This window comes from Condylura cristata, unplaced genomic scaffold (assembly GCF_000260355.1).
Source record: "Condylura cristata isolate star-nosed mole 26May11 unplaced genomic scaffold, ConCri1.0 scaffold00017, whole genome shotgun sequence".
In the NCBI taxonomy this organism is placed as follows: Eukaryota; Metazoa; Chordata; class Mammalia; order Eulipotyphla; family Talpidae; genus Condylura; species Condylura cristata.
This window is the reverse complement of record NW_004567118.1, coordinates 29,624,865-29,643,454: the sequence shown is the minus strand read 5'-3', so window position 1 is coordinate 29,643,454 and position 18,590 is coordinate 29,624,865. Positions and strand designations below refer to the sequence as shown.

At 45.8% G+C, this 18,590-nt stretch overlaps 1 protein-coding gene across 1 annotated transcript in view; it reads left to right on the top strand.

Moving 5' to 3' along the window:
* The window catches only part of LOC101625335 (arachidonate 15-lipoxygenase), an 8,790-nt gene extending 1,063 nt beyond the window's left edge, over window positions 1-7,727 (top strand). Inside the window, exons 2-14 of the mRNA XM_004684701.2 lie at window positions 527-731; window positions 854-935; window positions 1,035-1,157; window positions 1,295-1,398; window positions 1,563-1,723; window positions 2,326-2,469; window positions 4,139-4,348; window positions 5,582-5,668; window positions 5,763-5,932; window positions 6,074-6,195; window positions 6,772-6,872; window positions 6,982-7,149; window positions 7,257-7,727. Of these exons, the coding sequence (XP_004684758.1) occupies window positions 527-731; window positions 854-935; window positions 1,035-1,157; window positions 1,295-1,398; window positions 1,563-1,723; window positions 2,326-2,469; window positions 4,139-4,348; window positions 5,582-5,668; window positions 5,763-5,932; window positions 6,074-6,195; window positions 6,772-6,872; window positions 6,982-7,149; window positions 7,257-7,436 (1,857 nt within the window). The 3' untranslated portion in view covers window positions 7,437-7,727. The remainder of the gene's footprint in view (window positions 1-526; window positions 732-853; window positions 936-1,034; window positions 1,158-1,294; window positions 1,399-1,562; window positions 1,724-2,325; window positions 2,470-4,138; window positions 4,349-5,581; window positions 5,669-5,762; window positions 5,933-6,073; window positions 6,196-6,771; window positions 6,873-6,981; window positions 7,150-7,256) is intronic.
* The last annotated feature ends 10,863 nt before the right edge of the window (window positions 7,728-18,590 follow it).

Here is an 18,590-nt window from a genome sequence, read left to right as displayed (position 1 = left end):
GCCTCGGAGCGCTGTCGGTTTTCTCTAACCCGCACGCGTTCTCCTGCCTCTTCCTCTTTCTCAGTCTCCCCAGCTACACCCTCCCCACCTCCAGGTCTCCTCTTAGCGAGAATGTTCTCCGGAAAGCCTGCCCACTGGCCGGGCACGCAGCCTCGGTGCTGGTAGCCCCCGGTGTCTCTCAGTCATAACTGGGGTCTCCCGGTTCTACTGCGCGCTCTCTTTAGGGCGCGCTGCCGTGTGGCCAGTGCCCAGCCCCCGCTTGACCCCATCGGTGATTACAGGGAGGAAAAATGAAGGGAGGAGTGCCCACCCCCAGGTTTCTTCCCCTTCCTCAGCGCGGATTGAGGAACTCAGCGTCCCAGAATGGGGCGGCGGGGCCCCCAGCTGGTGTGCGCCGCCGTTCTTTCTGGCTGCTTTTGGCCACTTTTCCTGAAGCCCAGCGGCAGGGCTCCGGAGAGACCAGAGCTCAGCCCGAGTACCCCTTCCGGTAGCACCACCCACGTCGAGCTTCCTCTGTTGCCTGCAGGAAGCAGAATTCCAGGAGGACGTGAAGGAGTACCTGGGGCGGTTGCTGTTCGTGAAAGTGCTCAAAAAGAGCATCCTGCGGGATGACGCGTGGTTCTGCAACTGGATCTCCGTGCAGGGCCCCGGGGCCAATGGGGAGGAGCTCAGGTTCCCATGCTACCGATGGGTGGAGGGCTCTGGCGTTTTGAGCCTGCCGGAGGGCACTGGTAAGCTTGAGGGTGTGTGAGAAGAGGTCGGGGCGAGGGCGGACTGGGGGACTGAGAAGGCACCCTGGAAGGGACAGGGGAGAGGCAAAGCATCATTACCCATGTGCTCACTCCATTTCTAGGCTGCACAGTGGTAGAGGACTCTGAAGGTGTGTTCAGGAAACATAGGGAGCAGGAGCTGCAGGAGAGAAGGAAGCTCTACGGGTTTGCTCTACTCCTTTGCCCCTGAGCCCTGACCCCACAGCCAGTCGAGTGGTCGGACCCTTCCCTAGTCCAGTACCTCATTTCACTTCTACACCACAGGTGGGGTAATTGGAAGGATGGGCTAATCCTGAATATGAATGGGGCCACAAAAGAAGACCTTCCAGTAGATGAAAGATTTCTGGAGGACAAGAGAATCGACTTTGAGGCTTCCCTGGCCAAGGGGTGAGAACAAGAGGGCTGGGTGTGAGGAGGTTCCTGGGTTGATGGAAGCCAAGGGTTGATGGAAGCTCAAGGTGGCTTGCTGCCTGGTTCTAACATTTCACTCTGAGAATAAGTTGATTTGATCTCCTTTCCTGTAGGCTGGCAGACCTAGCTCTCAAAGACTCTTTAAATGTTCTGACTCGTTGGGATGACCTGGATGACTTTAACAGGATTTTCTGGTGTGGCCAGAGCAAGTTGGCTGGTCAGTACACCGAATACTTTTTCCCAGACTCTTCCCCACAAGGTCCCAGGGGCCACAGGCCTAGGTTCCTGTGATAGGCTAGAGCCAAGTGGAGATGGCTTGGTAGGGTTAGTAAAAATTGGGAGCTCAGATCTCATAACATGCTCTACAAATGCCATCCTCAGTACGGGTTCGTGATTCCTGGAAGGATGACGCCTTTTTTGGGTACCAGTTTCTCAATGGTGCCAACCCCATGTTGCTGAGACGTTCCAGTCAGCTTCCTGCCCGCCTGGTGTTCCCTCCAGGCATGGAGGAGCTGCAGGCCCAGCTGGAGAAGGAACTCCAGGTATGGACATAGAGCCTTGGGAGGGCCATTCAGTGAATGGAGATGGGGTTGAGGTTTGTGCTTCTGTGGTACCACTGTGACCCAGCTTGCTGAAGACAGCAAGAAGGGATTCCATAGGAGCGACCTTGAGTGATCATTGGGCAGGTCCCTGACATTCCTCCCTACATGTTTACACTGCATTGTGGAGGAAGAGTGTGAAGTGGCTCATAGAAGCAGAGTCAAAAGGAAGAAATAGTACCGGGCGTTGGTAGGACTCTCCGGAGGGTGTGGGGTAAGAGAATCAGTCCCAGGGGTAGGGTTGTTCATTAGGACTTCAACATGGATCAGTTGGGAGAGGAAACTCAAGAGATTAAAGGGTGAAGCAAACTGGGGTCTGGATCCTGGCTTTGCTGTTTATAAACTACATTCTTGAGGCAAGATACCCAACCTGTCCAGTCACATAAAACATTAAAACTGGGACTAATTCAAGGAATATACAAATGATAACACAGTATACTACCTGCTACAGTGTAGGTGAGTTTCCTTCTCATTCTCCTTTCTGTGCAGCATCAGGGTGAGCACAAGTACCTTATGCTGATAGTGGCCCCCTCTACCACATGCAGGCAGGCACGCTGTTTGAAGCTGATTTTGCCCTGCTGGATGGGATCAAGGCCAATGTCATCCTGTCTTGTCAGCAGCACCTGGCTGCCCCTCTGGTCATGCTGAAACTGCAGCCTGATGGGAAACTCTTGCCCATGGTCATCCAGGTGAGAGGACCCAGGGATTCTCTTCCCCAGTGGGTGGCCCCTCCGTTCAGTAAGCTGTGTTTGTTTGTATTTATTTACCTAGATGCTGATATCAGATGGGGGGCATATGCCTGGCCCCGAGACCTGCCCCTTAAACCCCTGGACCCTCCCTCCATGCCCTTGTGATTCTACCCAGGCACTGCTCCTGCAGGGCCCCCCTCTGTAGACTTTCCCCCTATTTTGCCTGGGCCATCCCTTTTTCCCCTACTGGTGATTCAGGGCCTGGGGACAGAACTGCCTCCTCTGCTGAGACCTCCCTGCCACCGCTAGGGCAGGGGACATATCTTTGTTCTACTAATGGACCACCCACAAGAATTGTGAAAAATCTGGAACCCCTACACATGTTTTCACTGATATCTAAACTATTTTTAATTTAAATCCAAAGATAGGGTTGCTAAGGAAGGCTGCAGTTCCTAGCATGTTGTAAATATTGATATATTTTTCGCATTGCTTAAGTTTGATAAGAGCTGCTGTGATTTGCAGCCAAGAGTGCTGTAACTCGTTGAAAAGGAAAACTTCCCTTATTTAACAGATGGAAAAGTAGGAACTAGGGGTAATGCAAGGCAGTTTGGCAGATAGGAGTCAACTTGGCTGGTTGAACAGCCAGCTCACTGAGCACCCGTTCTGTGCAAAGGTACAGGGTGGGGGGCATCACAGAAAGAAGGGGGTGTGGAAAATCTCCAGGAGTAAGAAGCCCCCAGGGTGGAGATGATCAGGGAGGGGTCTTGGGGGTAGGTTGGGCATGGGCCTTAGAGGAGGGTAAAGACTTAGATGTAGATCTTCAGGCAGGAAGGAGGGGCAGGTCTTCTCCACTGGGCGCAAGACAGGCTGGGCTGAGTGGCCAAGGAGTGACTAAGCATGCAGGAACCAGAAGATTAGTGGACAGTGAGATGGCGTTGGGGAGTGAGGTGAGGGCCAGACTGGTGGGTCACGGACATCAAGCTAAGTCCTGTGAACATGGAAGCGGAGGGGGCTGTTGTGAAAGATGCTGTAATCATGTTGCTTGGGCAACTGTGTTTAGGATGGTTGGAGGAGGAAGGAGATGCAGAGATTAGGGCGACCTGTTAGAGCAGCTGTCCAGGGTGGAGGTGATGGGGGGGGCAGGAAAGGTGGGTGGGACTGTAGAGGAAAATGAACCAGGTCTGGGTTTAAGGAGAGCGGCAAGACCCGTCACGCAGGCACTTGCAGAAATGGGACAAATAAAGAGGAAAAGAAGTTCAGCTAAGTTTTGGTCTGACCCGTTTCGAGGTGATGCGAGATGGCCCACATGCAGGGCTGGCTGGTGGTGTCTCAGGGCAGTGAGAACTGCGCACTTAGGTGTGCACTTAAAAGAAAGGAGAGGCTGAGATTTCTGAAGAGGAGTGTGGGTTTGAATCTTGTCCACACCGAGCAGACTTGCAGGGAAGTGGAGGAGCAGTTTCTGCAGAAGGTGGAGGGCAGAGCAACTTACATGTGTCAAGGGACTGAGTAGGGAGAAGGAGGGGAGGAAGGCAGATGTAGAGAAGTCACCTCAGCCGGGTGGAGAGAGCTGAGAGAGTCTGGAGGGAGAGGGGAGAGGTTAAACATGTCCCTGGTGCACAGAAGCCTGGCGTTTATTCCTTCTCTTCCCTGAACTCTTGTTCTGTTCCAGCTCCAACTGCCACGTATAGGGTCCTACCCTCCACTGCTCTTCCTGCCCACCGACCCCCCGATGGTCTGGCTCCTGGCCAAATGCTGGGTCCGTAGCTCTGACTTCCAGCTTCACGAGCTGCAGTCTCATCTTCTGAGGGGACACCTGATGGCCGAGGTCTTTGCTGTGGCCACAATGAGATGCCTTCCATCCTTACACCCTGTCTTCAAGGTAACTCCTTATTCTCTTCTCTCCTGCCTGCCCCAGGGCACACCCCTACATCTGGAAGCAGCCTCTCTGTGGCCTCTCAGGATGTGGGGAGAGCCAACCAATGACAACAAATGAGTGAGGGAGTGGAATATGGCTTGCTACATATTGGGGTGATATTATTCCCAAGGATGTGAAAACAGCTCAGCGATGTGACTGTGGGAGAGCCTTCCCTTTTTTTTTTCATGTAAAAAGCTCAGATATACATACAGTTTGTAAACAACACACAAACATGACTGAGGATTCCATCCAACGTGGGGAGGGAGGCCATGACATGAAAGTCTGCCTCTCTCATGGGTCAGTTAGAGGGACTTAGGTCGACAATTGTGGCTTGGTTGATAACAGGTAATTAGATCACAGTATTTACTTAGTAACTATTTTTCTTGAGAGTCTGCTATGGGGCAGGAACCATTCTGGATGCCAGTGCTCAGCAAGACAGGCAAGATCCTGCTCTTTGGGGAATTCTGTTTCTATTAAGGGCTATCAGACCACCGAGATGTGTGGCCACATCAGCTCTGACCACGCAGCACACCTGATCAACACAAGTGAAGTGGTGATGAGCTTGGACTGGTGGTCAGGAAAGACTCCCTTGAAGAGGTGATATAGGGAGTGAGATGCCAGAACCAGCCTCGGGCCATGTTGTCCTAAGCAGAGGGAACAGCTAGTGTGAAGTCCTGGGGCGGGAAGAAGCTCGGCATGTTTGAAGAACATGAAGAAGGTGGGTGGAATGGACGAAGGGTAGGAGAGGTGAGTCCATGCATTCCCAGTGGGGGAGATTATGTCCTAAAGGGGGGGCATCTGGTGGGGGAGGGCAAAAAGCCATGTTGGTTATAATACATAGATACAGACTGTATAAAACAGATATGAAGTCTAACTGTGGCATTCACATTTCTGGGAGGGAGGTGAGAATAGGAAAATGTATCTGAACGGTCTCCTTAGGAGAGTGATAATGAAAAAAACCAGAGCGACATCGCATTAGACCTTAAATAAGTCTCTCAGTTATCCTGGAACAATAAGGCAGTAGTTCGCTGAACGAATTACAAATCCACTGAGCGCCCTGGTGTTGCGGGGTCCCTAACTTCATGCCTATTCTTGTCCTGAAGACCTGGCTCCACTTTTGCTCTCCAGCCTCATCTCCTGCGGGAACCTGCCACAGGTGTCTGCTGACTCTGCCCTTCTCTGCTCTCTTCCCTCCAGCTTATAATTCCCCATCTGCGATACACCATGGAAATTAATGCGCGGGCCAGGAATGGGCTCGTCTCTGACATGGGAGTTTTTGACCAGGTAGGAGGAGAGAAAATTCTGGCGACTGTTCTCCTTCCAGTGCTAGCCGTGGGGCAGGTGGACAAGCCTGACCTTGCCTGTCCTGGCCCCTTAGGTGGTGAGCACTGGTGGGGGAGGCCACGTGGAGCTACTCCAGCGGGCTGCGGCCTTTCTAACCTACAAATCATTCTGCCCCCCTGACGACCTGTCTGACCGGGGGCTCCTGGGAGTCAAGTCTTGCTACTATGCCCAAGATGCCCTGCGACTCTGGGAAATCATCTTGGGGTGAGGCAAGGGGAAAGGCAGGGTGCGGAGGAGCGGGCTGCGTGGGCAAGAGGGCTGTGTGCCTGCAGGGAGGCTGGGGCAGAGACGGGGGCGGGGGCTCCCTCTCAGTATCAGCTCCTGCTCTGACCCTTTGGCTGGCAGCTACGTGAAGGGAATCCTGACTCTCTACTATAAGACGGATGAGGCGGTGAAAAAGGATCTTGAGCTGCAGAACTGGTGTCGAGAGATCACTGAAATTGGGTTGCGAGGGGCCCAGGACCGAGGTAAGTCGAGCCTCTCTGCCCTAAGACCACCCAATGCAAGAGTTTCCTCCTTGAAAAACGCCCAGAATCCCCTATGGAAACTTTCAGAAGCATTTCCAACCCCTGTGAAAATGCTCAAAGTTTATCCTAGATTGCATTTTTTTTCTAGTTGGAGACAGACCCTTATCCTATGTACGGAAAATCCACCCCAGCCCCAGATATAGTGAGACCAATGTTTGCCTATATATGCTTAACAACCAACTCTGGAAAAAAAACAAAAACAAAAACTCTGATTTGTAGCATTTGCCTTTTTCCATGTTATATTCCCACCATGGCTACCAGTGGTGGCCAGTGACTTCAATAGGTTTGCTAAATGTCTGAAACGTTAGCACACAGTTGCGCTTGTGAGTCTGTCATGAGCCAGTGCCCCGAGCGGCCTCTGGGCAGAGCTCCCCTCTTCCTCTCTCCACGGCCACAGCCGGTACCGTGGCTGAGCGTCTGTGGCCTGCCCCTCCACCCGGATCTTTCCCTCTCATCTCTCTGTGCTCTGCGTCTGTTCCTGAACTCACAGCTCTGAACCGTCATTCCTCATTGCAGGGTTCCCCGCCTGCCTTCAGTCCCAGCAGGAGCTCTGCCACTTTGTCACCATGTGCATCTTTACCTGCACTGGCCAGCACTCCTCCATCCACCTGGGCCAGGTACTTGCCATGGTGGGCACAGCTGGGCACTTGCATTTAGAGTTGGGGGCAGTGCGCGGGGGCACATCACACTCAGCAGGTGCTGACCCCGGCTGTCTGCCCCCCTCAGCTGGACTGGTTCACCTGGGTCCCTAATGCACCCTGCACCATGCGGATGCCTCCACCAACCACCAAGGATGTGACGCTGGAGACAGTGATGGCAACACTGCCCAACTTTCATCAGGCTTCTCTCCAGATGTCCATCACTTGGCAACTGGGCAGGCGCCAGCCCATCATGGTGAGAACCAGGTGCCTGAGTCCCTGGGGAAGGGGGCAGAGGCGGGAGCTGCAGCACTCCACACGGAGCGTTAGAAGGCTCTCAGCTGTCATTTTCTCTCCATCCAGGTGGCTCTGGGCCAGCATGAGGAGGAGTATTTTTCGTGTCCTAAGACCAAAGCTGTGCTGCTCAAGTTCAGGGAGGAGCTGGCCACCATGGATAAAGAAATTGAGGCCAGGAATGCAAAGCTGGACATACCCTACGAGTATCTGCGTCCTAGCCTGGTGGAAAACAGTGTGGCCATATGAATGCTCCAGCCTGGACGGTCTCTGCTGGCTCCCAACCATGTTGTGACCCCCCGCACCCCCATAGTGCCTTCAGACTCCCCCACCTTCACAAAAGCCCAGTCTTTCCTATTCTCTGCCCTAAAAAGAGTTATCTTTCCATTATCTAGGCCCACAGTGAACAAATTTTATTCTACGCTTCCTTCCCAGGGGCCTTGCTCCTCTTCTTCCTTCCTCTTTTCCTTTCCTATATTCCTTCCTTATCATTCACCTCTGCCTCTAATATAAACTGCCCCAAGAGTACAATAAGGGGGCCCTCCCTGATGGTGTAAGGGGTTAAGTCTCACACTATAAAGTTATCAGCAGCCACTGCAGCATGAGTTCGATCCCCAACCAGGGAGCTGACCCACATGGCACAGCAGACCTCTCCTGTCTCACCCGCTGCTCCCCTCAGCAGTGTATTTCAGTCAGTCAGCCTGTTCTGCTCCCCGCTCTGTCTCTGGTGAATCCTCTCACCCCCCACACCTCTGGCCTACACCCCAGCTCTTGTATGCATAAGTAAATAAATTTAAAAAAAAAGTAGAATAAGGTAATCATACATATTACATAATCAAGCTTAACAGCAAAAAATATTTTAGACAATGAACTTAGATCAAACTAACCTAAATAAAATGTTGGCCAAAAAAATTCAGCACTTCTTTTTAATGTGTCTGCAACCAAAGATAACACAAAGGATTAACAGGATAATTCTCAAGATCTCTTGATTCTCAAGATTTTCATTTCATGGCTCATGAAAAGTGATAAATGGGATTAAACTGATGAAACTAAAGAAGCTGCTCCCAGCTGGAGGTGTTTGGTCTCAGGGTTTTACCTGAGGAATCCACAACTGTAACCCATTTGTGATAGGGAAGCTCCAAATTACAATAATGAACTGAAAAAATACCACACACACACACACATGCAACTCTCCTTATTTTAACTATTGACAACAAAAGAACTAGAAAAAAAATCAGTTTATGTATCTGGTTAAAATTTTGGAAAAGAAACTTAAAAGATTTATTTTATTTTTCAAATATGATTATCTGTGTATGTTTAAAACAGAAATAAACACTACAATAAGGCAAAATTGTTTCCCTTATAATATGAACAAAGTTGCTTCTTGCCCCATTCCCTTTAATTTGGGAGAAGTGCTTGATCTGATTCTTGAAGGAAGAGTAAGAAGCATTTGGCAGAGTTTACTGCTGGAATCTAGAAGACCCCACAGAAGGTGAAGGAGAGCCTGGCGGACTGGCCACACCAGAAATAATGCAGGCACGCATGTAGCCAGTGGTGCAGTGGGGTTGGAGTGAAAAAACGAGAGGGGAAGTGGTGAAAAGAGGCATTTCACAAAGAACATGCTTCATGCCAGGAACAGTCATTAAGAGATTTTAAATATGGGTATGACAGGTCCTAGAATTCAAGCACTCACACAGAGGTATGGGCTTCTCCTGGGAGGACACACCTCTTCTGCTTGGGGGCCACACTCCTCCTGGCTTGGGGGACCCCTTCATTATTTTTGCTTCCTTGCTGGAGACTTTTGTTCTGGCAGCTTTTCTCCTTGCTCAGCTCCTCGGGAGGCCATTATTGAGCAATGGGCTTGCATCAAGTTGAAACTGGGAAAAAGAAGGCAGTTTTAGCGTCCTCCCTGTCAGCAGAGGGGTTAAACTCTCAGTGCTATCAAGCTACTGCCAGCCACTTCAGCATCTGCTGTGGCATAAATTAAATCCCCGCCCCCGCCCCCTGCCAGGGAGCTGACCCACACGGTGCAGCAGACCTCTTCTGTCCCACCTGCTTGCTGCTCCCCTCAGCAGTGTATTTTGGTCAGTTGGCCTGTTCTGGTCCCTGCTCTGACTCTGGTGAATTCTCTCACCCCCCACACCCCAGTTCTTGTATGCATAAGTAAATAAAAAAATAAATCTTTTTTTTTTTTTAAAGAAAGAAAGCAGCTTTATTGCAAGTCAGTTGGTAGTGAGGCAGAAGGTAAACTCAAATCTGCTCCCCAGAGTAAGAAAGAGATATAAAGGCTTTGGGAACTGGGTTGAGGACAAAGGGGTAAAATTTTATTTGCTAGCAGGTTAAGGGCAAGAAATGTGGACGTGACTGACGTTCATTGGCTAGTTCCAGGGAAGTTCATGCATGGAGAAGCGTGAAAATGCTTCTGTCCTCCTCTCCCTTTCTGTCCATCGCCCTCCTCCCCAGCAGTTATCGCTCCAGCTGGTCAGAGAACTCAGCCTAAGGCTAGTTGCTTCTGCTTGCTCAGGCTGGGCTATTTGCTGATAAAACTCTAGGCTCTGCTGTGTCTGCAAAAGCAATTCTGGAAAAAAGTTCAGCTAAGTTTTCTATTTTCTGTAGTCTGGAGTCTGAAAGCAATTTAACCACAGTCACAGGCCCAGCTTTCTGAACCCCATTCTGTGGGTCATTGCCCGGACCAGACTTGCCTTGGCCCTTAAAGAACAAGATTAGTTTAACCATGTGGAAGTTTGGGTGGGGGCGTTCCTGGCAAGTAGCCAAGGGCAGGTGAAGGCGCAAGTGGGCGTGAGTTTAGCTGGAAAGGATATCGGTAAGTACAGTGCAGTCTGAGTTAGACTGAAGCTTTTCTATATGGAATAGCCAGGGGGACACAGAGCTCTGGCCTTGCCATGGCACAAAGGGGCACATGCCCTGGGGAGCCTTATGGGAAAAGTGTCCGAACAGCTTTTTATGGCCCGAAATGGGCCTGGGAGGGAGAAGCAGTAAAAGAGAAGATCACCTCTTGTCAACATAGGGAACCTCTGTCCTCTAGGTGTAGAGAGAACAACTTTTGACTCTGGGTGGTACTTTCTACTCTGAATGTACATAGACACTTCCCCATTCCTTTCCCTGAAAGGAGAGATTTAATAGACTCCGCAGTTGTATTATTTTTCACTTCACTTGAACATGAGACACCTTTTCCCCTTGAGTCAAAGCCATATGAATTGAAGCAAGGAAGTTCTAAGAGAATTAAAAGGCCCTCACACAGGAGATGTCAGAATTTCTGATGACAAAACAACCAAAGAAGTATTTTTGCCAAAATTATCATATGTTTCACTTTACTTGAAGTTGAGACATTTTTCCTCTTGATTCAAAAGCCGTATGAATTGGAAGCATGGAAATTCTAAGAGAATTCAAAGGCCCTAGCAGAGGAGATGGTTGTTTCGGATGACAAAACAACCAAAGAAGTATTTTTTAAAAATATTTATTTATTTATGCATACAGAACTGGGGTAGAGGCCAGAGGTGTGGGGGGCGGTAAGAGAATTCACAAGAGACAGAGTGGGAAGCAGAACAGGCAGGCTGATGAAGCACACTGCTGAGGGGAGCAGCAGGTAGGTCAGGAGAGACCTCTCCTGTCCCCTCTGGGGCTGGGGATCGAACAGGTGCTAAAGCAGCATCTGACAGCTTGGCAGTGCTGTGCTTTAATCTATTGCGCCACCAAGGAAGGCCCCCAAGGATGTATTTTTGCTGAAGTAATCAAATCCTCAAAGGATGGTTTTCTGTATATCCCATGGATAACAAAGGAAAATAATTTCCTTCAGAAAGCATGTCTGAGTCAGAGGTATTACAAAATGAGGTGATCTTCAAATTAGTTTCTGGGCCTCCTTGGTGGAGCAGTAGTTAAAGTCTCAGCATCATCAAACTATCTGCAGCCACTGCAGCATGAATTTCATCCCCACATGGCGCAGCAGACCTCTCCTGTCTCCCCTCAGCAGTGTGTTTCAGTCAGTCTGCCTGTTCTGTTCTCTACTCTGTCTCTGGTGAATCATCTCACTCCCTGCACCTCTGGTTTATACTCCAATTCTTCTATGCATAAATAAATAAAATAAGTATTTAAAAAGTTAAGTTTCTGTTTTGCTTGATTATAAGAAGTTAGTAAGTGCTTAAAAAAACTAAGATAAGAAATTTCAAAGATGAGCTGGCGTGGGAATAATGTAGCAATAAAACCAAAGCTGATAATGCTTCAGATATAATAATTTTTTAAAGATTTATTTATTTATGCATACAAGAACTGGGGTACAGGCCAGAGGTGCAGGGCAGGAAGGGGTGTGAGAGGATTCACCAGAGACAGAGTGGGGACCAGACAGGAAGATGGGGTGAAATACACTGCTGAAGGGTGCAAAAGGCAGACAGGAGGGGTTGGCGGCACCATGTGGGTCAGCTCCCTGACCAGGTATTGAACTTGTGCTGCAGTGGCTGCTGATAGCTTGATAGTGCTGCGCTTTAATCCCTTCCACCACCAGGGTGGTGATATGATAATTTTAAAGAGAGATTCTTTTTAAGTTGGAAGAAAGTAAATGTTGGAAAAAAGACATCTTTAAGCCAAGTAATTTATTATACTTATCACCTTCTACAAATATATTATTTATTAAATGAAATAAAATGTTTATTGAGGGCCCTCCCTGGTGGCGCAGCGGGTTAAAGCGCAGCACTGAGAAGCTAAAGCCACTTCCGCATGAGTTCAATCCCCGCCTGCCCCGGAGGTGACCACATGGCGCGGCAGACCTCTCCTGACCCGCCCGCTACTCCCCTCAGCAGTGTACTTAGTCGATCTGCCTGTTCTGCTCCCTGCTCTGTCTCTGGTGAATCCTCTCACCCTCGGCATCTCTGGCCTGTACCCCAGTTCTGTACAAATAAATAAATAAATCTTTAAAAAAAAATGTTTATTGAATGAGCTTCAAAAAAAGTCTTATTATATTTTTCATGTTGTAAAATGATGTTTTCCCCCTCCCTTCCTCTCTTATTTTTTGCAAAAGGATATTTGTGTGTGTGTGTTGATGCTTTAATGATTTTTTAAAATAATAGTTTATTTTTACATCATTTTGTACATTTTTTTTCATCTCAATTGTAATCCCCGTGGGTTTCCCATCACCGAGTCACCCATGTGCCATCACCATAGTCCCGTGCTCTTAAACCTCCCCCCCCCCGGTTTTTGATCCCATTCCCCAATCTACCCCCACAAAATGTCTCTGGTATATGGTTGTTCATTATTCTTGTTATTTTCTCGCCTGGTCCATTATACTCCTGCTATGAGTGAAACCATCCGGTATTTTTCTTTCTCTTTCTGGCTTATCTCGCTAAGCATGATCTTTTCCAGCTCCATCCAAGTTGCTGCAAAAGACATGTGTTTCTCTTTTTTGGTTGCTAAGTAATATTCCATTGTATATATGTACCACATCTTTTTAATCCAGTCATCTACTTTTGGGCATTTGGGCTGCTTCCATGTTTTTCCAATTGTAAATAAAGCAGCAATAAACATGGGGGTGCAGGTATCTTTTTCAATCAGTGTTTTTGTGTCTTTTGGGTAGATACCTAGGAGTGGGATTGCTGGGTCGTAGGGAAGTTCCATGTTAAGCAGTTTGAGGAGCCTCTAGTTTTCCATAGTGGTTGTACTAGTTTGCATTCCCACCAGCAGTGCAGGAGAGTTCCTTTTTCTCCACATCCTCGCCAACATTTGTTGTTGCTAGTTGTCTTAAGATGTGCCATTCTCACTGGGGTGAGGTGGTATCTCATTGTGGTTTTAATTTGCATCTCCCTTATTATGAGTGATGTTGAACATTTTTTCATATGCCTGTTGGCCATCTGCATTTCCTCTTTGGAGAAGTGTCTTTTTAGCTCTTCTGCCCATTTTTAATGGGGTTGTTTACTTTATTTTTGTTGAGTCTCGTCAGTTCTCCGTATATTTTTGTGATCAGTCCTTTATCACTGCTTTTGTGTGAGAAAATGTTTCCCCAATTAGTGGGCTGTCTGTTTGTTTTTTGTAATGTCTCTTTTGCTGTACAGAAGCTCTTTAACTTGATGTAGTCCCATCTATTTATCCTTGCCTTCACTATTGTGGCGTTGGGTGTTCTGTCTTTTTTTTTTTTTTAAAGATTTATTTATTCATTCATACAGAACTGGGGTACAGACCAGAGATGTGGAGGGTGAGGCAGAACAGGCAGATCGACGAAGTACACTACTGAAGGGAGCAACAGGCGGGTGAGGAGAGGTCTGCTCGCCATGTGGTCACCTCCGGGGCAGGCGGGATCGAACTCATGCGGAAGTGGTTTAGGCCTCTTAGTGCTGCGCTTTAACCTGCTGCACCACCAGGGAGGGCCCGTGAATTCACCATTTTTATGTATCCAAGTCTTAAGATTCTTTCTGTGTAAGTCATCAAGGATTTATGGCATCTGAACTTTCTGTATGGCATCCAGAACTATATATCGCCATCTACTGTCTAATCTAGCAAGTTGATAGAATCACACCCAAATGTGCAAAACAACACTTCAATCTCAGAATCCTTAAATCCATTTAAACTGACAATTTCAATCTGATGCAAAATAATGTTTTTCCTTGGCTGATTGCCCTCAAAATCCATTTCCTAGAAGAGTTCTTGGAATTGTGTGTCATTATTAAGCAAATATCTCTAATCCTCTTAATATACAGACTTTACCAAGATCTGATTTCAGCTTACTATCTTGTGCATTTATATGTATGCTGTGATTCTGTTTGATTAAACTCTATGATGTGGGTCCTGAGGGGAGTGGTTGTTTTGGCAGGTCTAACTAGGGAGGGGTAGCTACTTCAGGAAAGGAGAATGAAGGAGGGCCATCTCTAAGTGGATAGCAAGAGTGTGACTCATTTCTTGGAGGACCATTGAACTATGGGATTTCACTTAATGGGGGTGGGCAGAAGATAAAGTTCTATGAACATTTTCCCAAAGCCAAAACCCAATTGTCAAAATAACATTAGATATACACAATGACAGATTACGGTTTTTGATTTAAATATTTTCTGTTATGTAAGAGCCTCTGATATCAGAGGAGTGAGTGAGAAGTGAATAAGCCTGAATAAAATTATTTTTTGCATGCAATATCAGGCAACCATTTTGCTTAAAACTGATAAAACAACCGTGGCTCCCCAGAATTGGTGAAACCCATTTTGGGTATGATGCTCTAATATACCCAGCCTTCTTCCTTTCTGGGAACCATAATTGGTCTAACAGTCCAAAAGTTTTTATATTGTTCTATAGAAGAGGTTCTCTTGTTCCACAGTTCTGGCTTCAGGTGTTCTCTTCCAACTGGCTACAAAAATAACTTTCATTTTTTTTTCACCAGATTCCAAGAACTATCATGGTCTCAGAACCTATAATATTCATGAGAATTTCCTTGGCATCCACTCCATTATTGCCAGATGCCTAACTCACAGGGTGGGAGAGCAGGGAGAGAGGAAGCATGCTCACTAGTCTCTCCTTATGGTGGCATGAATCCCATTTAAGCATCCCCTTCATGACCTAATTATTTCTTAAGGACCTCACTTCTAAATACCTCACATTAGGAACAGGATATGAATTGGTGGGGGTGGGTGGAGGGAAGATGACAAACAAGCATTCAATCTATTGCAGAAAGAAACTGAAGCATTTTTTTTTAAAGATTTATTTATTTGTGCATACAGAACTGGGGTACAGGCCAGAGGCTCAGGGGCGGTGAGAGGCTTCACCGGAGACAGAGTGGGGAGCAGAACAGGCAGATCCACGAAGTACACTGCTGAGGGGAGCAGCGGGCGGGTCAGGAGAGGTCTGCCACGCCATGTGGTCACCTCCGGGGCAGGCGGGAATCGAACTCATGCGGAAGCGGCTTTTAGATTCTCAGTGCTGTGCTTTAACCCGCTGCGCCACCAGGGAGGGCCCGAAACTGAAGCATTTTATCTCATTTTTCTGAGTGGAGATGATGAAGGCAAAAGTAAAAGAAGCCAGGAATGCCAATTTTTAAAAATATTTGTTTATTTATGCATACAGGGGCCATGAGAAGTTTCACCAGAATCAGAGTGAGGAGCAGAACAGGCAGATCCGTTGAAATATACTCCTGAAGGGGACAGCAGGCAAGATAGGAGAGGTCAGCTGCACCATGTAGATCACCTCCAGGGTGGGGATCGAACTCACACCAAGCATCCATGGCCAGCTTCTCTTTAACCCGTTGCACCACCAGGGAGGGCCCAGAATGCCAATTTTTTTTTAAAAAAGATTTATTTATTTGTACACACAGAACTGGGGTACAGGCCAGAGACTCAGGGGCGGTGAGAGGCTTCACCAGAGAAAGAATGGGGAACAGAACAGGCAGGTCGACGAAGTACACTCCTGAGGGGAGCAGCGGGTGAGTCAGGAGAGGTCTGCCACACCATGTGGTTACCTCTGGGGCAGGCGGGAATCGAACTCATTCAGAAACTGCTTTTAGATTCTCAGTGCTGTGCTTTAACCCGCTGCGCCACCAGGGAGGACCCAGAATGCCAATTTTTAAGACAATGAGTGTGACACACAAATTCACTCGTTTCTTCAAGGATGTAAGGGAGACAGTTGAAAATAGGTAGAAGTATTATAAGTTTAGTTCCCATGTCTGGAGGAAATCATCAAAGACCATTAGGCATATGTTATCCATCTACCAATTTATAGTTACAAGGCTGGCATGAATTATGGACATACTCTACCAGACCTGACCAAAATTATATATGCACAAGCTAAGTAGCATACAAAGAGTTAGAACACTTATAGTTGCATGTTCTCTATATATAATAAACTAGAGCAATGATTATATTTTTTAATAAGCCTTTTAAAAAACTGTAACAGTCATCTGTAGGTCACTGCATCCTAAGAAATCCTAGTATACATTTTTCCTCAAGTGCTCCTGGATCATTCTCCAGAATTGATCACATATTGGGCCACAAGACAAACATCAACAGATATGTTAAGATCAAAAAAATTCCAGCTATCTTCTCTGATCATAAAGACATCAAACTAGAAATAAATCATGAAAAGAAAGCAAGGAGCCCACTGATTTCATGGAGATTGAAATCTACACTACTGGAAGACCATTAGATTAAAAAGGATATTAAAGAAGAAGTTAAAAAGTACTTTGGGTTGAATGGCAATACTTTCCAGAATGTAGGGGACACAGCTAAAGCAGTAATAAGAGGAAAGTATATAGCAATACAGGCTTACATCAAGAAACAAGAGAGAACTCAAAGAAACAACCTAATCTCCCATCTCAAAGAACTAGAAAAAGAATAACAGAAAAGCTAGTAGAAGAACAGAATTTAAAAAAATCAACAAAACCAAAATTTGGTTCTTTGAAAAAATAAACAAAATAGACAAACCTCTAGCCAGCCTCACAAAGAAAAATGGGAGAAAACACAAATAAATAGGTTCATAAATGAAAGAGGACAAATTACAAGAATTAGCAGAACTCAAAAGAATAATCAGAGACTACTATGAACATTTATATGTAAATAAGTTCACACTTTAGAAGAGATGGACAAATTCCTAGAATGATATAATGATCCAAAGCTAGATAAAGAAGAAACAGAATACCTAAACATACCAATTCTAAGTAGTGAAAGTGAAACAGTAATCAAAATACTCCCCAAAGCAAAAGCCCAGAAGCAGATGGCTTCCTAAATTAATTCCATCAAACGTTCAAAAATGAATTAGTGCCTATCTACACAAACTCTTCCAAAAAATTGAGAAGGAAGTACTACTACCAAATATATTCTATGAAGCCAACATTAAACTAATACCAAAACCAAACAAGGATAGCACAACAAAAGAAAACTACAGACCAAATTCCCTAATGAACACTGATGCAAAAATCCTCAATAAAATATTCACTAGCAGACTCCAACACATTAAAAAGATAATACTCCACGATTGAATGAGATTTAACTCCAGAGACAGGAGGATGGTTCGACACCCAAATATCAATTAAAGTTATCCAACACATCAACAAATAGAAAAATAAAAGCCATATGATCAATAGATGCTGAGAAAGCATTCAACAAAATTCAACCATCTGTAGTGAAGGCCCTTGAAATTCTTGGGATAGGAGGAACTTACTTTAGCATGATAAAAGCCATATATGACAAACCCATAGCAAATATTTTTTTCAATGGTGAAAAACTAAAAGCCTTTCCTTTAAGATCAGGAACAAGACAAAGATGTTCATTCTTGCCACTGGAAGTTTAGCAAGAGCAAGAAAATACATACAAGGAATCCAAACAGGAAAAGAAAAAATAAAGCTATCACTATTTGCAGATAATATAATATACATAGAGAACCCTAAAAATTCCATAGAAAAACTAATCCAAACAATCAACCAGTTTAGTAAAGTCACAGGATACAAAATCAACACACAGAAGTCAATACCTTCCTATATTTGGAAGAAGAAATCAAGTAAATAGTCCCTTTTATAATTGAAACAAAAAAAAATCAAATACTTGGGAATAAACCTAATGAAAAGGGTGAAGGACCTATACAAAAAAAATTATAAACATTGTTATAAGAAATAGAAGAACACAAAAAAAATGGAAAGATATCCCCTGCTCATAGATTAGAAGAATTAACATTTTCAAAATGGCCATCCCACCAAAAGCAACTTACAGATTCAATGTTATTCCAAGAAAAATCTCAATGACATTCTTCAAAGAAATAGAACAAATATTGATGAAATTCATATGGAGCCACAAGAAAACCTGGAGTAGCTAAAGCTCTCCTGCCTAAAACAAAGGAGAACTCACACTTTAGACTTCAAACTATACTACAAAGCCATAATAATTAAAAAAATATTATGGTACTGGAATAAAAACAGACACACAGAGCAATGGAACCAAATAGAAAACCCAGAAATAAAGCCAAACAAATATAGACAACTAATCTTTGACAAAGGAGCAATGAATATGCAACTAAACAAGGACAGTTTGTTCAATAATGGTGCTGGGAAACTGAACCCCCACATGTAAAAGAATGAAACTAGACAAAAATCAACTCAAAATGGATAAAAGAACGTAAGACCTGAAACCATAAAATATAGAGAAGGAAACATTTTTACAATACTACAAGACATACATCTCAGTAGCCTCTTTAAAGACTCATCCTCCAAAGCAAAGAAAGTGAAGGAAAAGATAAACAGCTGGGACTACATCAAACTTAAAAGCTTCTGTGCAGCAAAAGAGACATAAACCAAAACAAAAAGACACCCTACTGATCGGGAGAAAATTTTTGCCCAATACAACTGATAGGGATCACAAAGAACTCACAATACTCAATAAAACCAAAATAAACAATCCAGTCAAAAAATGGGCAGAAGGGGGCCCTCCCTGG